At 36.6% G+C, this 22,406-nt stretch overlaps 1 protein-coding gene across 11 annotated transcripts in view; it reads right to left on the bottom strand.

Annotated features, from left to right (window-relative positions):
- The window catches only part of MYOM1 (myomesin 1), a 163,426-nt gene that overhangs the window by 22,748 nt on the left and 118,272 nt on the right, over nucleotides 1–22,406 (bottom strand). For all 11 annotated transcript variants that reach the window (XM_015540792.2, XM_042962765.1, XM_042962769.1 and 8 more), the window contains 3 exons: nucleotides 6,246–6,402; nucleotides 4,545–4,651; nucleotides 4,383–4,427 (listed from right to left, as the gene is read on the bottom strand). In XM_015540792.2, coding sequence (XP_015396278.2) covers nucleotides 4,383–4,427; nucleotides 4,545–4,651; nucleotides 6,246–6,402 — 309 coding nt within the window. The remainder of the gene's footprint in view (nucleotides 1–4,382; nucleotides 4,428–4,544; nucleotides 4,652–6,245; nucleotides 6,403–22,406) is intronic.

Raw genomic sequence — 22,406 nt, 5'->3', positions numbered from 1 at the left:
TAAACTTCTTGTAACTTGAAAGTGTTCTTTATAAAGGCTCTTGCAACCAATGGTTTTGTATCAGAGGTGACTCCAGGGCAAACTTTGTGGAAAAGCATGGCTGTTTCTCAAAGTTTAATAGTCCTTCACTTCCTTTAGGGGAAATCATCACCCTTTGCTTTCTCTAAACTGTTCTCAAACTAACCTGAAAAGTTCAACACATGCTACATTTTAAATTGTAAGCTTCCCAAACTTGTATGAAATGTATATCAATATTTCTTTGTACTTATCCTAAAACTATCCTTTCTAAGCTTAAGGGATGCCTATCATTTGCACTATTCCATAGTCACTGTAAAACTCAGTTACAGATTTGTTCCAATGCAGAACTATAAGGAGGCTCAGATGTTATCTACTGAGGGGTGTCCACGATGGGTAGAAAATGGGCTCTGGTGTCACACCATGCCCTTGGACAGTTATCTCCTCTAAAACCTTGCATTCCTCACTTGCTAACATGGATATTATCTGCCTCATAAGACCACCAAGAAGAGTAAATATCATACCAGAAGACACTAAGACACTGTGAATAATGACCAGTGCTCAAGAAATGTTAGTTCTTTCTCTCTTAATTTACTGATGAAAAAAGTGACCTCCAGGAAAGGTTAGTAACAAATCTGAGTAGCAGAGCTGAGACCAGGGCTATGCCCTCGATTCTGTGCTCCTCCTCATCCTGGATGTCCACTCTGAAGAACACTAGTGGTTTTCCAGTGTGAACATGTCTGAGTAAGGCACCATGGACAGACTCTAGGCTTGTGAGAGCAGAAGCTAAGCTTTCTCGCTACAGAACACTCCTGCTTGCTACTAGTAACTCTTAAGGGGAATGGAAAGTATAATCTGTCCTAGAAAAGTCTGGAGACCTTGTTCTGGGAAATCTAATACATGAGTGATGAGGTTATCTAAGAGGGCCAGAGTGGTGGTGGAGGAGAAAGGGCATGCCCTCCTGGAAGTTTCAAGCTCCCTTAATATTCACGGTACTCTCTGAGTAATAGGAAAATCACCAGAGGAAACACTGGCCACCAGTAATTGCCAGAGAGGGTGTGGTGGCAAACAGCAGGTGCACACACAGTAACAGTTCATGTCCTGGTTAGTGACAGACTACTTGGGCTTAACCACGGGTATCCGCTGTGTACCTGTGGTCTAGTTACCTAATCTCTCTGGGCCTCATAGTATACATCTCTAAAATTAAATCACCTTAGAACTGAAACTTTTCAGGTCATTGTGGAGTTTAAATGATATACTCCATTTAAGCACCCTATAAATACGCTGGCATATAATAAGTGCTCTATAAATTTGGCTATTAATATTTTTGTACCTCTTTCTTCTTCCAGTCAATTCAACAAAACCCTACAACTACCCCTGATAAAATATAATACACTGATACCTAAAAGGACATACCAAATAGATATAAGTGATGTGTATGTGCTTGCATATACCTGCACACATAGGTACACGTGGGATAATAACCAAGAGATATTATGCAAGCCATTGGCGATACTGAAGTATACCTTCCATCATCTCCCTCATAATACCTTGAAATCTTTGGAGAATAAAGTAAGTTTCTCTCAAGTAGGTTGCCTCTGTATACTGCATCTTAATATCAAAGCTGGTAAGACCCACTAGGCTGTTTTCTGTTTTCAGTTTTATACATATTTTTTTTCTTCTTCTCAGTCCTAAATTTCTTTAGGCTCTTTTCTCTGGCAGTTAATTTCCTCCAGCAAAATATCTGGGTTTTTTTGTATGTTTAAGGCATATGTTTAGTGGTTTTCAAAATATTTTTGAAAACAGCTTAAAGTAGGAGAATTTACTGTGCCAAGGGCTAAAGGAACACCATACTCTTTTTTCACATTCGGTAAGAAGTAAGACCCATTTAAAACTTTACAAAATCTCAAGAAAAGACTTAATTATGTGTCAACATTTACCAGAAGGAAGTGGGCATAAATTGAGAAACTAGATATGCTACTTTGACCCTATCATCAGATCTCTGAAAATATTCATGTAGTGGCCAAGCTGATCTAGTAGTGGTGGGGGAAGAAAAGTGTGGGAGCTGTATTATTTAAAATGCTGCTTCGAGGCACTTGGGTGCCTCAGTTGGCTGAGTGTCCAACTCTTGAGTTTGGCTCAGGTCATGATCCCAGGGTCATGGGATTGAGCCCTGCATCTGGCTCTGTGCTGATCTTGGAGCCTACTTAAGATTCTTTCTCTCTTGCCCCCTCTCTAACACTTATGTGCTATCTTTCTCTGTCTAAAAATAAAATAAAATAAAATAAAATAAAATAAAATAAAATAAAATAAAATAAAATAAAATAAAATAAAATGCTGCTTCAATGGGCTAAGCAAATCACCCTTGGGTTGGGAGATCTGATACTTGAATGTCAGAGTTTTTAACACATCCTTGAGTTCTCTCTCTCTGCCTACCCAATGCCATACCAGGGCTCTAATAAAAAGGGAACCTCAGTTTGCTACTATTCTCTCCCCTAGAACCAGTAATTCGAGTGATTATGTTTATGCAAAATAAAATATCTCAGCATCCATGACAGCGACATTGGGCAATTACTGCCTCCAAGTGCATAAGATCACTGAACTACAGGGAGGCTTGGGCACCTCCAATTCAACACTAACACCCAATATTGTCTCATCTCCATCCTTTAAGCTAAATGTAAATGTCGTTTGGATCAGCTGTTGCCCAGATGCTTTGCCAATGTTTATTGTCTAACTAGATAAGTGGAAGCTGCTGTTTGTCTCCATTTCTACCAATGTTTGAAAGTAGACCATGATCACTAATGGTCAGCACAGTGACCCTCTCCTTTACTCCCTACTTCACAGCCCTGGGGACATGAAGGGAGAGCATCCTGTACAGCTTGCAGAAAATCTTCTACAAGTGGGTTTTTTGAGGATCACTATTCTACTTCAATTAGTATTTATGTTTTTCCTGAAGAGCTCAAGGATCAACCAATACTATATTATCTCTCACAACATCTCTATACAGTAGGTGCTATAAACTATTACAACAGCCATTGCTAGTAAAGATACTAAGTAAGGCACAGGGAAATTAAAATGAGTTTCCCAGATTCATAGACTGGGTCAAAAGTACTGAATAGGAGAGTACAGGCCAAATATCTACCTTCCATACAATTAAAAAATGATAATAACTTTTAAGACACCATGGTATTACTTTTCCAGTTTCATAGTGAATAAGCATACAGACAAAAAATGGTTCTCTCCCAGAATTCAGAAAGTCTGTATCCTACTTTCACACCCCATAAGCATGTTGCTGTGCTGCTTTGTTGAACAAATGTGGTTTTGAACCACTAAGGCCAATAGTCACCAACACTCAGCCTCACAATGGAACAAGCATTCCTTGGTAATGGAAAAGAAGTCAGATAATTGGTTCCAGAGCAGTGTTTGTTTTTTAATCATAGCCTTCACTGGGACTTTCAGGAAAGCTTCAGACCTTCCTCCTAGAAAAATGCACATATACAAACATGCAAGGTTTTGTCTATGGTCTGGGATCACGGTATAATTTCCTGAGTTCCTGAAAATTCTGTATTAGTAAAGGAATTATATTTTAGGGACCAAACAGTAAAAAAAAAAAAAAAAAAAAAAATCCTGGTTTAAAAGAGTGAGTGTGGATTATCACTCCCTAATTGTTTTCTCAAATTCTAGGGTATAACTTTCTAGATAATCCCCTAGTTTGGTCAATAGATATAAGTGGCAAGAGATCTTATCAGGCCAATGGAACTTTCCGGGTGTCATTTCACACTTCTTTCTCTTCTTTTAGGTGTCAACTGCAAAATTTAATCTTTTATGTGGAAAGTGCTTTATTGAAGAGTTTGTAGATAGTGCAGAGAGATTCTTTTTCCGACTAAGGCATCTTTACCTTATTTTCCAGGAGTTTAAAATGGTAGATAATGTCTTTAGATTATCTTTAATTAGAGGTATGATTCTTCTATTATGTGCTGACATTAAATTGCTCAGGAAGAGGTTGGTTTGCCTAAAAAACATGCGAATTAATGTATCCAGAATTATATAATATATAGGGTTCCAAAACACATAGGCAAAAGGTGAAGAACTTGATTATTCAGCTGTTACACCTACGTAACCTGACACTTCACTATGTCACAGAGCATATGACATTTTTTCTATGTTAGTATTTGTATCTGTTTAGAACAATGGCAAAGATAAAAGCAGCACTTCTGGAAAGTGCATTTGTAGCTACCAGTCTATATTCCATTGTGTGTTCTCAAGAGCCTCTTGTCTTGACCCTGTCAGAGTTGTCTTCTGACCTATTCCAGAAGTCACCACCTAGCAGGATTGCTAAACTCTGTGAATGTACTGCGGACACTTACTTGGAAACTTGTGTTCTTGGCTGAGAGCTAGTAAACGTTTCAGCTCTGTAGGGAGAAAAAAAAGAACAATTAAACTACTAAAACAAAACTCACCTGATCCCAGAGGATCATTGGTGAATCAGAGCAGCATTAGACTTATGAATGGATTGATTTTAAGCTTACCGTCCTCGTCTATCAGGTAGCTTGATGCTATCCCATCCGTGTCTGTTACATCGCAGGAGTAAATACCTATGTCTTCCGTCCCAAGGTCCTTGAAGGTCATTTTCGTCCTGCAGAACAGAATACTCTTGTTAAGAAGGGAGGCTGTCCAGGGTCTGTGGGCTGGCGTCCTGTACTGTCTCCAGGTGATTACCTATGCGACTTCCTTCACTGGGAGCACTTGCTCCTAACTCCCCTACTGACCTAAAACCTGCACATTCCTGCAGCTTCTGGGAAGACTTTCCTGACCTCCTCCTGGGGCTGCGAGGATGACAGGTGGACAGGAGTGGGGAGCTGGTACAAACCTCCCATCCCCAAGCTATGTTGCATATCAATGCCCATCCCCCAGAAAGATATTTTTAACTGATCAGCCCTTGCTGGGGGGAACTAAAAAAACATTTTCCTCCACAGGGCAGAACTTTCTGTTGACAACTCCAAGTGCCCCTCTTATGTTAGTTAACCTCTGAACTTTCCTTTTTGAGGTTATCATACTGTATTGGTATTACCTATTTTATTATACGTATGCCTCCACTATATAGTCATTGTGCCTTTAGGGACGAGATATGTTTTATTTCCTGTTGTGTCTCCCAGCATCCAATAGTTTTCTGACACATAATATGTGCTTAGTAAATATTTGTGGAATGAATAAATGAATGGGTCAATGGTTTAGTTCACTGTGTTTTCTAACTTTGGTGAGTGATGTTGCTACTCATTGTCTAAGATCAGCCAAACATAAATGTGAGCCAAGTGCACAAATTGGAAGAAAAAATGTATAGTTTGATTGCCTTTTCTTTAATCAGATTTATGTTTTACTTCAAGGACTTTATAGCATGCTGATGGAAAAATGTCTTTTAGTTATATTCAATATGTCCTTGTCATCCTCCAACAAAATTACTATTTCTTTATTTTTGAGATATTTTGGGCATCTTTGTAATAAAAATAATACTTAAAAGCATTTTGTTTTACCAAATGCAATCCAATATGGTTGGAACCAAAAAAATATAAAACTTGCTAAACAAGGCAAAGTAAAAAGAAAACTTAAAATCTTGGATGTGAAAGAAGTAATTGATCACAAAATTAATCTTCGATCTCTCCCATTTTATAGAAAAAGAAATTGGAGGCCCATGGAACTTCAAAGCTACCCCAGGTCACAGAGCTGGCCCCTGGTAGGGCTAGGGCTAGAACTCATCTGTCCTCTGCTTTCCAAACAAGGTTCATTCCAGTGTATTATTATGTCATTCTTAAGTGGGGGTGAAAAAAACAGACGAGATTATACCTATTTCGTTTAATTCACTATAACTTGAATCAGCAAGCAGCAAGTTCTTCCTTGCTCCCTCCCCATAAGCATCCTCACCATTACTTTAAGATTATAAAGTTTCATAAAATAATGAAAAGCATCATTAAAGCTGACTTTTAAAATGTCAATTAAGGCTTTTCCAACATCGCAAATTTGATAACATATAAGAAAGCTTTTTAAATGAAATAATATGAAAGCAGGATTGTTATTTTTTAAGGTTGACGTTATTACTTTTTACATGACCAAATATAAAATATTTGTGATTTCATCCCCTTATGCCAAGTATTTGAGATAGAAAGCAAAGCGCTTAACTTCACTCTCCTATCATTAAAGGAAACCCATTTAATTTTGATTGAAATGGTACATACTTGTTGCCTTTGCTCTCAACGTCTAATCGTGGAGAGCCCTCAGTGGATACATAATCTTTGGACCAGTTGAACTGAGAATTTGGAGTCATCTGATCACATTCAAAATTCAATGAAATTACGCCATCATCATCCACATTTACAACAACCTCTTTGGTTCCTAGAAGATCCAAAACAAGGCACTGATTATTTCCTAATAGAAATCAACAAAGTGAGAATTCCTTACTTTGGGATCCATTACTTTAGCCTTCAAGCAGGGCCTTGAGCCTGTGCAAGAGAAAAGACCCAACTGCTCACTATGGATGGACAAGCCTGCATCCTGCTGTACAATTCAACTTCTATACTGCAACATGGAATTTAATTAATGTGCCATATTTTTCAGGTAGAGACACCACCATTCTAGGGCTAAATAAAAATTGGTTGATGTGACTTAAGTACAGTTATAGGAGCAAGTTGGTCATAATAAGGAGGACAAGGCAGCCCTGGGCAAAAGGAAAGTTGAATGATCCTTGTTAGGACTGAATTGATGACTTTTGCTTCAATAACACCCATATCCAGCTATTCATCAGGAAAGGATAGATAATAGATAAAGAAACCAAAGGGGAGAAACAGAGGTGGTAAAAATTGCCTATAGTTACATGATTAAAGCTTGTAAATCATTTAAAAAATGATGAAATACATGGAAACTTGTTCTGTTTATCAAGTAAGCATATATAAATCTAAAGATGCCCCTCTAGATTAGAATGACAGCAATCTAGACATGACTGTTATTGAACTGTATGGAAATTTAAATGGAAATTAATTTCAAGAGATCCAGATGTTTCAAGAAGATTGGTTTTTAGCTTTTAAAAGAAAACAATTCAGTTACTGTTTTGAGTTCTTATGTTTTTGTGAGTTATAATAAATTGCACCTGCATCTAATCTGGTGATTCAAAGAGTTTGTATAGCACATAAAACATTCACATCTATGCATAAATCCAGTTTGAAAGGTAAAATGCTCTTCTCAAATTGACACTCATTCAGTTACCAGTCTAAACTCAGTTTGTTTCCATATGTTAGAAAAAATATATTCAATCTGAGAAAGGTACAGGTTTGTTTTTTTTAAAGCATTAAAAGGGGCACCTGGGTGGGTTAGTCTGTTAAGTGTCTGACTCTTGACTTTGGCTCCTCAGGTCACGATCTCACAGTTCATGGGTTCGAACCCCTCATCAGGCTCTGCGCTGATGGTGTGGAGTCTGTGTGGGATTCTCTCTCTCTCTGACCCTCCCCTGCTCTCTCTTAAAATAAATAAATAAACTTAAAAAGAAAGCATTAAAAAAGTCTTCCAATAGATACTGCCAAAAGACTGAAGTTTTTCTCTCTAAATTGTAAGAAGTCAGCATCCTGGCTTACTGTGCAGTAAAACTTGTCAGGGGGAAAAGATTGCAAAACTCCTCCCAGGGGAAGGCCAAAAGAAAATGAGTGCCCAAACTGTGCATGGCAACATGAAGATCTTGGTTCCTAAGCCAGGCAGTTGATTTAATTTGTGTCCTTACTGATGGCAGTGTGTGCTTCAATTATAAATTCCCAAAAAGTGATTTTTAACACATGGAATAGCTAGAGAAGACTACTTCTAGTGATTTTTAAAATTACTTTTTAAAAAACAAACAGAGGGCTATTTTCATATTTGGCTATAAACTGAAATAATGATCAAATAAAGACTTAATTATATTTAAGTGAAATGTCCCCCATGTATTACTTCTAAAGGGCTGAGTCTACTCTACTGAAAGTTGCAGACCATATTTTAGTTCTACTCCTGATAACATATGATGAATCCTTACCATCCATTATTGTATAACAAATAGTGAGAAAGTTCTCTCATTAAAACTTAAGAAAAGACTAACACCTAAGAGTGTGGAGGTTGAGGCAGTGTTAGAATACACGGCATGGTTGAGTCACAGAGAGAGTACAAATAAGAAAATTTCTGTATATCTGTGTTGTTATGAAGAGGAAAGAAATGACAGAGGTTGACTAAACCTTCCTTGCTATTTGCATAATATCTATTTTGGAGGCATGATGGATTATTCATATTAATCATTCATTGTCTGATCTGTAATCCCTTTTAAAAGGAAGTGAATCATCCATATGCTTGCTGTTTATTATACTAGAGGCATGATTTAAGTTTACAACAGAAAAAAAATATTGCTTAGGTCAAGAATTGTGAGGTTTGTTTTTATTAAAGTGAAAGATTTTACTTCATTGCAAAGGAGTTACAAAACTGAAAGAATATGAATAGTATATAATTAGCTTAGCTGTTTTCTCAATTCCACAGCTAGCCTTTGTGCAGTAACACTTCATCCATCTGGAACCCTGCCCAAAACCAAGAAGTAAGGAAAACAAGCCCCTAAGTGGCAGTGCTGATGTGACAAAGTCCACACACTAGTATTCCTGAACACTCACTGGAGAATTCTGTAGATTGTCACTTGGAATCTGTTTAAACTTCACTTCGAGAAAGTTGGTTGGTTGGTTTCTGTCAGCAGATTAAACCCCCAAAGCACAGGGAAGCAAAAAACTACTCTCAGCAGGTACACTGAGAATAAGGAAAATGACAGCAAGAGAGGAGGCAGAAAACATAAATGGAGGCATAAAGGCATATTTAAAGAGGGACAAATGGCTCCTCACTCCTTAATGACATCATTGTATTCCAACACTGTACAATAAATAAGGTTGATCTTGATGGCCCTGAGTCACACCGAAAGAGGTAAATAAGATTCAGTACACTGCATCCAAGGTTGAAAAGTACATACTAAAATGTCCAATCTATTTCAAAAGACTTTTTATCAAAGAGTTTTAGAATGTATTTTCAAATCTTAATGCTTCAGCAGTAAATTCTCAGGTAAATAGAACAACCGGGAATTTAAAACAATAATTTGTTCAGGTTTTTTTTTTATTGAGGAAAATTTAGTCTATAACATATAAGTTTCACAGATGGCTAACAGACACATGAAATGATGCTCAACATCACTCGTCATCAGGGAAATACAAATGAAAACCATGATGAGATATCACCTCACACCTGTCAGAATGGCTAAAATTAATAACACAGGAAACAACAGATGTTGGTGAGGATGTGGAGAAAGGGGAACCCTCTTGCACTTTAGTGCAAATGCAAACTGGTGCAGCCACTCTGCAGAACAGTATGGAGGTTCCTCAAAAAGTCAAAAATAGAACTACCCTGTGACCCAGCAATTGTATTACTAGGTATTTACCTAAAGAATAAAAAAGTACTGATTTGAAGGGACACATGCACCTTGACATTTACAGAAGCATTATCAACAATAGCCAAGGTATGGAAAAAGCCCAAATGTCCATTGACTGATGAATAAATATAGAAGATGTGGTGTATATATACAATGGAATATTACTCAGCCATCAAAAAGAATGAAATCTTGCCATTTGCCACAACATGGATGGAGCTAGAATTCTCCAGTGAGTGTTCAGGAATACTAGTGTGTGGACTTTGTATCATGCTAAGTGAAACAAGTCAGTCAGAGAAAGACAAATACCATAGGTTTCACTCATATGTGGAATTTAAGAAATAAGACAGATGGACATAGTGGAAGGAGGAAAAGAGGAGAGGGAGGAAAACCGTAAGAGATACTTAACTACAGAGAACAAACTGGGGGTTGATGGAGGGGAGGACAACAGGGGATGGGCTAAATGGGTGATGAGTATTAAGGAGGGCACTTATTGTGATAAGCACTGGGTGTTCTATGTAGGTGATGAATCACTAAATTCTACTCCTGAAACCAGTATTACACTATATGTTAACTAAATAGAATAAATAAAAACTTGACACAAACAAATAAAAACTGCTGAGAACCAGACTTTAAAAGAAAGGAAGGAAGGAAGGAAGGAAGGAAGGAAGGAAGGAAGGAAGGAAGGAAGGAATAAAGAAAGATTATAAAAGGTTCAGGTATGTAACACAAATTTAATATCTGTATGTAGTACAAAGGGATCACCACTAAAAGTCTAGTTACCATCCATCACCATGCAATTGATCCCCTCTACTCATTTTTCCCACCCCCACCCCTGTTCCCCTCTGGTAATCTCCAATTCATCTTCTGTACTATGAGTTTGCTTTTGTTTTGTTTGTTCATTTAAGTTTTTAGATTCCATATGAGTGATATCATATATCTGTCTTTCTCCATCTGACTGACTTCACTAAGCATAATATCTTTGAGGTCCACCCATGTTGTCACCAATGACAATATTGCATTATTTTTATGGATGAGTAGTACTCAATTGTATATATATACCACATCTTCTTTACCCATTTATCTATCAGTGGACATTTAGGCTGTTTCCATTTCTTGGCTATTATAAATAATGCTGCAAAGAACAAAGGGATGATTATATTTTTTTCAAATCAGTGTTTTTGTATTCTTTGGACAAATACCCAGAAGTTGAAGAGCTGGATTATATGGTAGCTCTATTCTTAATTTTTTAAAGGAATTTTCCATATTTTCTTTTCCACAGTGGCTGCACCAATTTACATTTCCACAGTGTTTGAGGGTTCTCTTTTCTCCATGTCCTCTCCAACATCATTATTTCTTGTCTTTTTGATAATAGCCATTCTAACCATTGTGAAGTGATATCACATTACTGTTTTGATTTGCATTTCCCTACTAATTAGTGATGTTGAACATCTTTTAATGTGCATGTTGGCCATCTATATGTCTTTGGACAAATGTCTAGTGTATTCAGATCCTCTGCCCATTTTTAAAAATATTTTTAAGTAATCTTTACACCCAGTGTGGGGCTTGAACTTACAACCCTGAGATCAAGAGTCACAAGCTCCACCAACTGAGCCAGCCAGGTACCCCTCTGTCCATTTTTTAAATCAAGTTGCTTGTTTTTTGTTGTTGAATTGTATGAATTCTTTGTATGTTTTGAATATTAATCCCTTGTCAGATACATGGTTTGCAAAAATCTTCTCCCATTCAGTATGTTGCCTTTTTGTTTCGATGATGGTTTCTTTCACTAGCAGATTTTTAGCTTAATGTAATCATTTTTTTTTCTTTTTTGGCTTTTGTTTCCCTTGTCTTTGGAGTCAGATCCACAAAAACATTGCTAAGACCAATATCGAGGATCTTACTGCCTATTTCCTTCCGTGAATTGTATGGTTTCAGGTCTTGCGTCCACATCTTTAATCCATTTTGAGTTAATTTTTTGTATGGTGTAAGATAGTGATCTAGTTTCATTCTTTTATGTGTGGCTGTCCATTTCTCCCAACACCACTTATTGAAGATATTCTCCTTTTTCCATTGCATGTTCTTGTCTCCTTTGTTGTAAATTAATTATCCATATATGTGTGAGTTTATTTCTGCACTCTCAATTCTGTTCCATTGGTCTGTGTGTCTGTTTTTATGCTGATACCATACTGTTTTGATTCCTATAGCTTTGTAGTATTTTTGAAATCAGGGAGCATAATATCTCCAAGTTTGTTCCCCTTTCTCAAGACTGCTTTAGTTATTTTGTATTTTTGTGGTTCCATGCAAATTTTAGGATTACTAGTTCTAGTTCTAGTTCTGTGAAAAAGTGCCATTGTAACTTTGATAGGGAATGCACTGAATCTGTAGATTGATTTGGGTAGTATGGACATTTTAACAATATTAATTCTTCCAATCCATGAACATGGTATATCCATTTGTCTGTTTTATCTTCAATTTTTTTCAATATCTTAAAGCTTTCAGAGTATAGGTCTTTTACCTCTTTAGTTAAATTTTTCCTGGGTATTTTTTATTCCCTTTTTTTAATGTTTTTTTATTTTTGAGAGAGAGAGACAAAGTGCAAGTGGGGGAGGGACAGAGAGAGAGGGAGGCATAGAATCCAAAGCAGGCTGCAGGTTCTGAGCTGTCAGCATAGAGCCTGACAGGGGCTCGAACTCATAAGCTGTGAGATGATGACCTGAGCTGAAGTTGGATGTTTAACCAACTGAGCCACCCAGGCACCCCTTAATGCAATTGTAAAAGGGACTGTTTTCTAAATTTTTTGTTCTGATAATTTATTAGTGTATAGAAACACCACAGATTTCTGTATGTTGATTTTGTATCCTGCTACTTTACTGAATTCATTTACTAGCTCTAACAGTTGTGTGTGTGTGTGTGTGTGTGTGTGTGTAGTCTTGTGGGTTTTCTATGTATAGTATCATGTTATTTACAGACAGTGACAGTTTTACTTCTTCCTTTATAATTTGGATGCCTTTTATTTCTTTTTCTTGCTGTAGCTAGGATGCCAACTACTATATTGAATAAAACTGGTGAGGGTGAGAATCCTGGTCTTATTCCTGATCTTAGAGGAAAAGCTTTCAGCTTTTCACCATGGAGTATAATGTTAACTGAAAGCTTGTCATATATGGCCTTTATTATGTTGAAGTACATTCTAATCTATACTCACTTTGTTAAAAGCTTTTATCATAAATGGATGTTGAATTTTGCCAGATGCTTTTTTTGCACCTGTTGAGATGGTCATATATTTTTTTATCCTTTATTTCGTCAGTGTGGTGCATCATGTTTATTGATTTGTGGGTTTTGAACCATCCTCATATCCCTGGAATAAATCCTACTAGATCACGGTGGATGATTCCTTTTAATGTATTGTTGAACTTGGTTTGCTAAGGATTTTTGTTTAGGATTTTTGCATCAATGTTCATCAATAATATGGGGCTGTAATTTTCTTTTTCTGTGGTGTTATCTGGTCTTGGGATCAAGTAATGCTGGCCTCATAAAATAAATTTGGAAGTGTTCCCTCCTCTTCAATTTTTTGGAAGAGTTTGAGAAGGATAGGTATCAAATCTTTGAATATTTGAAAGAACTCACCAGTGAAGCTGTTCTGGCCTGGACTTCTGTTTGTTGGGAGGTTTTTGATAACTGATTCAATTTTCTTACTAGTAATTAGTATATTTTTTATAGCTTCATGAATCAGTCTTGTATGGAAGATTGTATGTTTAGAGGAATTTGTCTATTTCTTCTAGGTGGCCCTCTATGTTGGTGTATTATTTTTCATAGTCTCTTATGATCCTTCATATTTCTGTGGTGTCAGTTGTAACTTCTTCTAATTTTGATTTCTAATTTTGTTATTTTTCCCTTCATGAGCATAGTGAAAGGTTTGTCAGTTTTGTTTACTTTTTCAAAGAATCAGCTCTAAGTTTCACTAATCTTCTGTACTTTTTTCCTAGTCTCTATTTCATTTATTTCCATTCTGATCTTTACCATTCCCTTCCTTGTACTTACTTTATGCTTTGTTTGTTCTTTTTCTAGCTCCTTTGGGTGTAAAGTTAGATTGTTTATTTGAGATTTTTCTTGTTTCTTGAGGTAGACCTATATTGCTAAGGTATTCCCTCTTAGAGCCATTTTTGCTGCATCCCCAAGGTTTTGGTATGTAATTTCTGGTTTCACTTGTCCCTAGGTTTTTTTTTAATATCTGCTTTGATTATTTTGATGACCCAGTGGTTGTTCAGTAGCATGTTGTTTAATCCCCACATTTTTGTAATTTTCTGAGTCTTCTTCTTATAATTGATTTCTAGTTGCAAGCCATTGTGGTCACAGAAAATAGTCGATGTGATTTCAATGCTCTTGAATTTATTGGCACTTGTTTTGTGGCCTAACATGTGATCTATCCTAGAAAATGTTTCATGTGCAGTTGAGAAGAATGTTCAGTTGCTTTTAGATGGAATGTTCTGTATATATCTACTGAGTCCCTCTAGTCTAATATATCATTTAAGGCTGATGTTTCCTTATGAATTTTGTTTGGATGATCTAACCATTGATACAAGTGTTAAAGTTCCCTACTATTATTGTATTGCTATAAATTTTTCCCTTTAGGTTTGTTAATATTTTCTTTATATATCTTGGTGCCCCTATTATGGGTGAATATATATTTAAATGCCCTTGTCTATTATTACAGTCTTTGTTTTAAAGTCTATTTTTTTCTGGTATGAGTATTGCTACTCCAGCTTTCTTTTCATTTCCATTTGCATAGAATGTCTTTTCCCATCCCTTCCCATCGGTCTTTGTGTGTCTTTAAATCTGAAGTGTATCTTTAGATCTGTAGACAGCACATAAATGGGTCTTGTTGGGGTGTTTTTGTGTGTGTGTGTGTGTGTGTGTGTGTGTGTGTCTGTGTGTGTGTGTGTCTGTGTGTGTGTGTGTGTGTGAGAGAGAGAGAGAGAGAGAGAGAGAGAGAGAGAAAGCAAGGGAGGGGCAGAGGGAGAGGAAGAGAGAATATTAAGCAGGATCTACAACCAGCCCAGTGTGGAGCCTGATGCAATGCTAGATCCCATGACAGTGAGAGCAGGACCTGAGCCAAAATAAAGAATCAGATGTTTAACTGACTGAGACAGTCAGACGCCCTAAAATGGGTCTTGATTTTTTTTTTAGCCATTCCACCACTCTGTATCTTATTTTTATTTTTTAAAGTTTATTTATTTATTTTGAGACAGAGAGGGAGAGAATGAGAGAGAGAGCAAGCACATGAGCAGGGGAGTGGCAGAGAGAGAGGGAGAGAGAATCCCAAGCAGGCTCTGCACCATCAGCGTGGAGCCTGACGTGAGGCTCAAACCCACAAACCATGAATCGTGATTTGAGCCAAAACCAAGAGACAGATTCTCAACTGAATGAGCCACCCAGGTGCCCCTTCCACCACTCTATCTTTTGATTGAAGAGTGTAGTCCATTTACATTTAAAGTAATTATTGATAGAGATGTTCTTATTGCTATTTTGTGCATTGCTTTCTGGCTATTTTCTAGTTCCTCTCTGTTCCTTTTTTCTTCTCTTTCTCTCTTCCCTTGTGGTTTGATGGCTTTCTTCAGAATTATATTTAGGTTTCTTCTCATTTTTCAAATGTACTTACCATAGGTTTTTGCTTTGTAGTTACTGTGAGGTGCATATATAATTTTCTATGTATATAACAGTGTATTTTGAGTGATAGCAACTTAAATTTGAACATATTCCAAAACTTTACATTTTTCTCTCACCCACACATTTTTATTTTTGATGTCACATTTTACATCTTTTTATTTATGCATCCCTTAACTGATTATTGTAGTTTTAATTAATTTTAACTATTTTTGTCTTTTAACCTTCATACTTGCTTTATAATGGATGCATCCACTATCTTTACTACATATTTACCTTTTCCAGTGAGATTTTTACTTTGTTATATATTTTCTTATTATTAATTAGTGCCATTTCTTTTTGGTTTTGAGAAGTCTCTTTTACATTTCTTGTAAGACTAGTTTAGTGTAATGAACTTTAGCTTTTGCTTATCTGGAAAACTCTTAATCTCTCCTTCAATTCTGAATGATAACATTGCCAGGTAGAAAATTCTTGGTTGAGAATTTTTTTCTTTCAGCACTTTGAATATGTTGTGTCACTCTCTTCTGGCTCGCAAAGTTTCTGCTGAAAATTTTGCTGATAGCCTTATGGGCTTTCCCTTGTACACAATAAGCTGTTTTTCTCTTGCTACTTTTAAGATTCTCTCTTTAATTTTTAGCCTTCTAATTACAATGTGTCTTAGTGCGAATTTCTTTGGGTTCATCTTATTTGGAACTCTCTGGGCTTCCTGAACTTGTATGTCTGTTTCCTTCCCCAGATTGGGCAGGTTTTCATCTGTATTTCTTCAATAAGTTTTCTGGCCCTTTCTCTTTCTCTTCTCCTTCTGGGACCCCAATACTGCAAATGTCATTCCTCTTGATGTTGTCCTAGAGATCCCTTAAGGTATCTTCATATTATTAAATTCTTTTTTCTTTTTACTACTCTGTCTGGGTGAGTTCTATTGCTTTGTCTTCCAGCTCATTGATCTGATATTTGGCTTCATCCAGTCTGCTGTTGAATCCCTCTAGTGTATTTTTCAGTTTAGTTACTATATTCTTCAGCTTTGTAACTTTGATTTGGAATTTTCCTTATATTTTCTGTGTCTTTGTTGAGGCTCTCACTATGTTAACTCATTGTTTACCTGAGTTCAGTGAACCTCTTTATGGCCATTACTTTAAACGCTGTATGAGGTATAATGCTTACCCGTTTCATTAATGTCTTCTTCTGATGTTTTGTCTTATTCTTTCATTTAGAACATAATCTTCTGTTCTTTAATTTTTTTTTCCTGACTCTCTGTGTTTGTTTTTATATATTAGACAAATCAGCTACTGCTCCTGGTCTTGAAGGAGTGGTCTTGTGTAGATGTCATGTGGAGCCCAGAAGTGCAACCCCTTCTGACCACCAGAGCTAGATGCTCAAGGGACATTCCTTTTTTGGACTGCATGTACTCATGTTCTGTGGCAAGTCTGTGTCTACAGCTGGGCTGTGGGCGGGGCTGGTGTCTGGGCCAGCTGCAATATATGGCTGTGCTGTGGCATTGTTCAGGTGTCTGAATGGCCAAATTTGATCCCAAACTCATGCAACTTGAAGAATAAGAAAACCCTGCTTAGTTGCTGTCTCAATTGTCCCAATTACTGAGAGAAGACTATAGAATTATCTTGTTGACTTATTCTGGAGAACTAATTTTCATAAAGTAGTTGGAGGTCTTTTGTGAAAATATGAAGTGAAAGAAAAGATGCTATTTTAAAGTCCCAGGTGATATATGTGTTTCTACCTTAACCTATAAGTCTTACATCATTACATTATAGCTGGGTTCTAACATAAGAAATGTACTAATTTATACTTTTAGAAAAAAATATGATAATTTTTTGGAAGTCTTAGATTAAAATTTATAATTTGAAATTAAGTAATTGCCTAGAGAGACAAAATGAGAAGGATTAGATGTAATGTAAGCTAGTATCTAAGAGAGTTTCCTCATCTGTGAGACTTTTCTTGATTAATCATGTCAAAGTACATGGTACACTATATATATAGTGGGCAGAAAAAGAGGCATGAACATTCTTCAGTTTATGCACACATAATTTTGGCTATAGTAAGTACTATTAGTTGATTTATATAGATAAAAGGAAAAACAAAAAATAAAGCTATATTTGGCACTTAATGTTTAAAAATCAAATACTTGCTAAGACCTGTACTTGATTGGATTTCATTTTTCAAAAAGTAATATTCATGTTTCATTTATCAACAACAGGATTAAAGTATAAAGAGCAGGGGTTTTGTGTGCCATATTTTCCATACATATTACATTTGCAAGGGACTGGATTGAAAAAAACAGATTTAAAAGAAAAATGTCAGTTTAGAATTGCAATGTTTGCCTTATTCAAACTTATCTTGGTAAAGATTAAGTATAATACCAATATTTTGATAAACAGACAAGTGAAATAAAAATACCAACAAGAAAGTATTCTAATCACAGTGGGTTTCCTACTTAATTTTATACCCAGATTTGAAAGCTTGATCTCTTCCATGACAAATCAGTAACATGTCAACTGGCTAAAATTATCTCTCTAGAAGTAATCATCATCTCAAGCTTTTGAAAAATCAAATTCACTGCAAATATTTCAAATACTAGTTATATAAGCCTATTTCTTGAACTCCGTAACAATTCTCATTAGGACATTGTGTTTAGTCAAAGTAACACTTCAAAGAAAGAATGCAATTTAAAAACATTTTGTAAACAGAAAATAAGTTCATTGTCTTAAAATGCTTAGCAAGTTATAGCTTGTTCTTATTTGTCACATCAATTACAATGTTGATGCTATCCAATCTTTCAATGCTTTTCAAATTCAAAGCTTTCCATTACTGTTTAAATTAATTTGTTAACATAGTTCTTTGAATAAAGATATTTTTAAAGAGTGACTTAGTAAGCCAAGTACTTTACAATAGTACCATAACAGGAGATTGATTGGAAATTCCTTTGGAAAAAAAGGTAGAGTTTTCCTGTGTTCAGGGTTTACAGAGAAAATGGTGTTTGGGGAAAGTAATTTAAAGAAATTATATGGGACAACAAAGAATAAATGTGAGGAGTTTAAAACAAAAAGATATATCTTGGAAAATTGAAAACAACTGAAAAATGAGCTCAGAGTTTCTCGTATCTGAAAAGGAAGGACATGTTGGCTTGTATATTCCTCTTTGTATGAAAAAGGAAATCACTACGGTCATCTGGAAGGGCTAATTTTTCCACATATTAAAATCTAAGAGGAAGTTTATGGGGCGCCTGGGTGGCTCAGTCGGTTAAGTGTCAGACTCTTGATTTCGGCTCAGGTCACGATCTCATGGTTGGTGAGATGGACCTGGTGTTGGGCTCTATGCTGACAGTTTGGAGATTGCTTGGGATTCTCCCTCTCCTCTCTTTCACCTCACCGAACCCAGGCACGCGCTCTCTTTCTCAAAATAAATAAATAAACATTAAAAAAAAAAAAAATAAGAGGAAGTTCCGCAGTGGAATTCCTTAAATAAAGAAGTCCTTAAAATACACTGGGCAAAAAATTCCATAGCAATTTTCAAAAAGATATATGACATTCAAATGGGTGATTCTTTTTATAAATACTCTAGAAAAACAAGAGCAAAAGTAACGCCAGCATTTCTAATAGGCCCCAGGCTAATCCACCTAACAATGCCCGTGTAGAGGGACCTGGTGCAGTGTCAGAGTAAGAAAGCTGTAGCTATGACATCCTCGAATTTTCTTTTTAGAATGTCCCATGGCCTAATTGTTTTTTGTCAGGTACTGAGCTACTGTCAATTCACGGTTGAACTCATAAATGTCTGAAGAGCCACATTCTCTAAAGTTGATTAATGTATGATCAAAATGGTTCAGATATTTGACAGGTAGGCAGTAAATTTGATATGCTGCTGTCATATTAAAGGCTTCTCTGTGGATATTCTCATCTGGATGAAAGGCCATCTCACTTTCCCACATAGCTGGCACTGGAAAAGTAGACCAAAATCTGTCAGGACTTAGATTTTCTCAAAAATGACCTGTGAATCTTTGAACATGAAGAATTTGGTTAAGAACACAAGATATTTGGCCATAAAAATGAGAGATTACTTTGGTCTAAAAAGGATTTAAGAAGAGTTGTCTTGAGTCAGCTGCCTCAATCCTACAGAAATCCTACATAGGGACACAGGGATATACCAGATTGTGTGGAATGGCATTTTAATGGTCCCTTCAGGCTTGCTACCACACTCAATATGTGAAAGAGTTAAGGTACAGCCCAGGGCTAAAATGAATGATTTGGAAATTAACTGTCCTACTTTTCTCTCTTCTTCAAAAAATGATTTAAAAAAATAAAATTTAAAAGCTAAAATGAAATCACAGTAAACTGTTCACTTTCCCATATATTTCATAATCTGGTATGCAGATTTTTTCATATAATTTAGTCTTTAACATCAGCATTAATAGATCACTTTTACAAGCTTTAGTTATTTGTCCTCCATGGTGTGTGTGTGTGTGTGTGTGTGTGTGTGTGTGTCTGGAGAGTGGGACAGAATAGAAACAGATAGAAATGAATTAATGTAATCAGCCACATATGATAACTTAGCTCCCTATGTTTAAGACCAGAACTACGGGGTTAACCTATCACTTTGCTGTCCACATTGTGGCCTCCATTACAAAATATCTAGCGTTAAGTTTATACTCTGTGGCTATAAAACAGAGTCATACTCACTGGCCAAAACATAGTAGTCTTTCATTATTTTTTCCTTGAAATAAATGATTATCACACACCAGGTACTAGGCCCTCGAATACAGGGAGAAAAGACACAGTTTCTGTTTTGAAGGAGCCTACAGTGTAACACAGTTTACAACCCTGGTTTCATTCTAGAATTACCCAAACACCTAAACAAACAAACAAAAATGAACATATGCCCAGACTCAGTCCTGGAGATTCTGATATAATTGGTCTGCAATGGAGTCTGGAATGAAGTCAGTATTATCAAAAAGTTCCTAGCATGATTCTAATGTATACTGAATTTGAGAACTACTGTTTTAATGGGTGAAAGAGAACAGTTAATAAGCAAATACAAGTGAGTATTTCTAAATTACACCAGTTGAGTCTAACAGTCAGCTTGGTTTCCAGCTTCAGAATCCTTTAAAACTCTACCTCCAGGCTACATTTGCTTTCTTGGTCCTGCCAGGTTCTAGGACCAAGCAAGTTTTAGAAACTGGAATTGGCTAACTCCACCCCAGCTCATTATTCCCTCTAGTTCTTCTAACTGCCTCCCTCCTAGTGACTAAGTCCTAACTTCTGGTAACCCAGGTCCTGCTTCGGACTCTGCCTTGTGTTTGGGTCCTCCTGCCCATCACCTGAATTCTCCTGCCTGCTGGTGAGTCACTGGTAAAAATACCTGCAGCCTGTACCACCAGTTATTTGTTGCTGGCCAGATCACCTGCCACACCTTGGCAGGTCTCTCTCTTATCTCCCATCTAACCAGGCTCACCTTACCTCCCCCTCCACCCAGGCCTGATGCAATCAGCAAGACACTATTTGAAAAATATCGAATATCGAGAATAGAAGTGCATCCATCTTATGTACCAACAAATCTACACTCAATATTTTACAGCGTATTCTTCTTTATAGGCTTTTCTAGCTTAATAGATTTCTTGGTAAAGCATGATACACTTAGTCCATTTTTCTGGATCATCATTAGCAGCACAAATGGACTTTCTGGCTGTGGCTGAGCTACTCTGCTGGCATATTCATTGACTTCAAAGGGAGACCAGTGATCCTCTCAGTCCTGGTGGATTAAGTTAACTTTTAACACAAATTCAAATTACACTTGAGGTATCTTGTTAGATGTATTTGAGTTTGCTGTTACATGATAAGCTTTATTTTCTATCTGAAATTTTAATAATGCATTCCAAAAGAAGCTGTTCTTCTGAAATAGCAATCCAAATTTCACATCCCAAATCTTGAAATTGATAACATGCTTTCCCACCCCTGCCCTATCCATTCTAGCATAAAATAAATATCTGGGTAAAAATAAAATACTGGTATTTAACAAAATTATTAAATATAGACAACCTTACACTACACATAAGTTTTTACAGGGAGTTATGAAACCCAGTTTATAGCCTGTTCAGGTATGACAAATACTTTATGAATGTCTGTCATAGCTGTCATCTCACACCATGGTGTAAAGTCTGGGTTTTCCCCTAGATTGTAAGCCCAGTATACAATGATGATATCATATTCCTCTACTCCTGCTGCCCATGCAGCACCTGATTAATTGTAGGTGCTGAAGAAATCTATATTCCAAGAATGAATGTGTCTGTTGCATATGAACAAGTCCAAGTGTCTCCTGGTTTTGGGGCTTCTTCATGGTGAAGCACTTTGACATTGTGCATCGTAGGATTTTGTCCTAAGCTGTGAGCCAGAGAATGGCTTAATCTGGTGCTGTTTAGTGGATCAGTGTCTGCAGCTGCTCTTTGTAGTTATATTCTGAGAGTGGAATGGGCCCCCAAAATGACTTGTGTTGCTTTATTACAAATCAGTGAAACAAAACTCTTCACCCAGGAACTCACCAGAAGATCATTCTCTGGTGGTAAAATTTCCATAGTGATAGCTTTGTTAATGTCAGGCCGGGCCAGCTGCTATTCTGAGGCTATTGATGTGAAAATAAAAAGTCAATTTAACCTTCCTTCGGTTAATCTGATTTGGAATCCACTGCTTCCACGGTGCTTTTAACTTATCAATGACTAGGTTAAGAGCTCACCTTCATGGTAACCTAAATGTTGTTCTTACAAGGGTCTGCAGTTGGATCCTTTTGCATGTTGGCCATTTGGCATTTTCTATTTCCTTACAGTGGGCAACTGCAGAGTCTGATTCCTACAGGAATATATATCCTGGTGTCTTGGTGTGTTGCCTTTTATGTGTGTTTCTAGCATTTTCCTATTTTCCTATGGGATTTTATAAAAGGTACTTATATGAGGTGTGGCACTCTCTCCAGACAACTTGCACACTTGTGTATAAGGTCACTTTTCACACCCCAGTCTTAGAGGGTAGTTATAAGAGTAGTTGAAAGCAGGTTATGAAGTGATAGGATGACAGGGGTAGATATTTCCTAAAAGTATACTTTTGGTATACTTTTCAAGTAACTTGTAGTGAGATCAAAGGTTTCTATGTTTACTTTCTTTCCTTGTCGTAAAAATAAATATTACATTACATACCCAGCCTTTATTTTAATCTGAAAATAACTGGTTAATACTTTTTTATCCTCTTTCATTTCCAATGTTTAAAAAAATTTTCCT

The sequence above is a fragment of the Panthera tigris genome, chromosome D3, assembly GCF_018350195.1.
Source record: "Panthera tigris isolate Pti1 chromosome D3, P.tigris_Pti1_mat1.1, whole genome shotgun sequence".
Lineage (NCBI taxonomy): Eukaryota > Metazoa > Chordata > Mammalia > Carnivora > Felidae > Panthera > Panthera tigris.
This window is presented reverse-complemented; position numbering and strand designations above follow the sequence as displayed.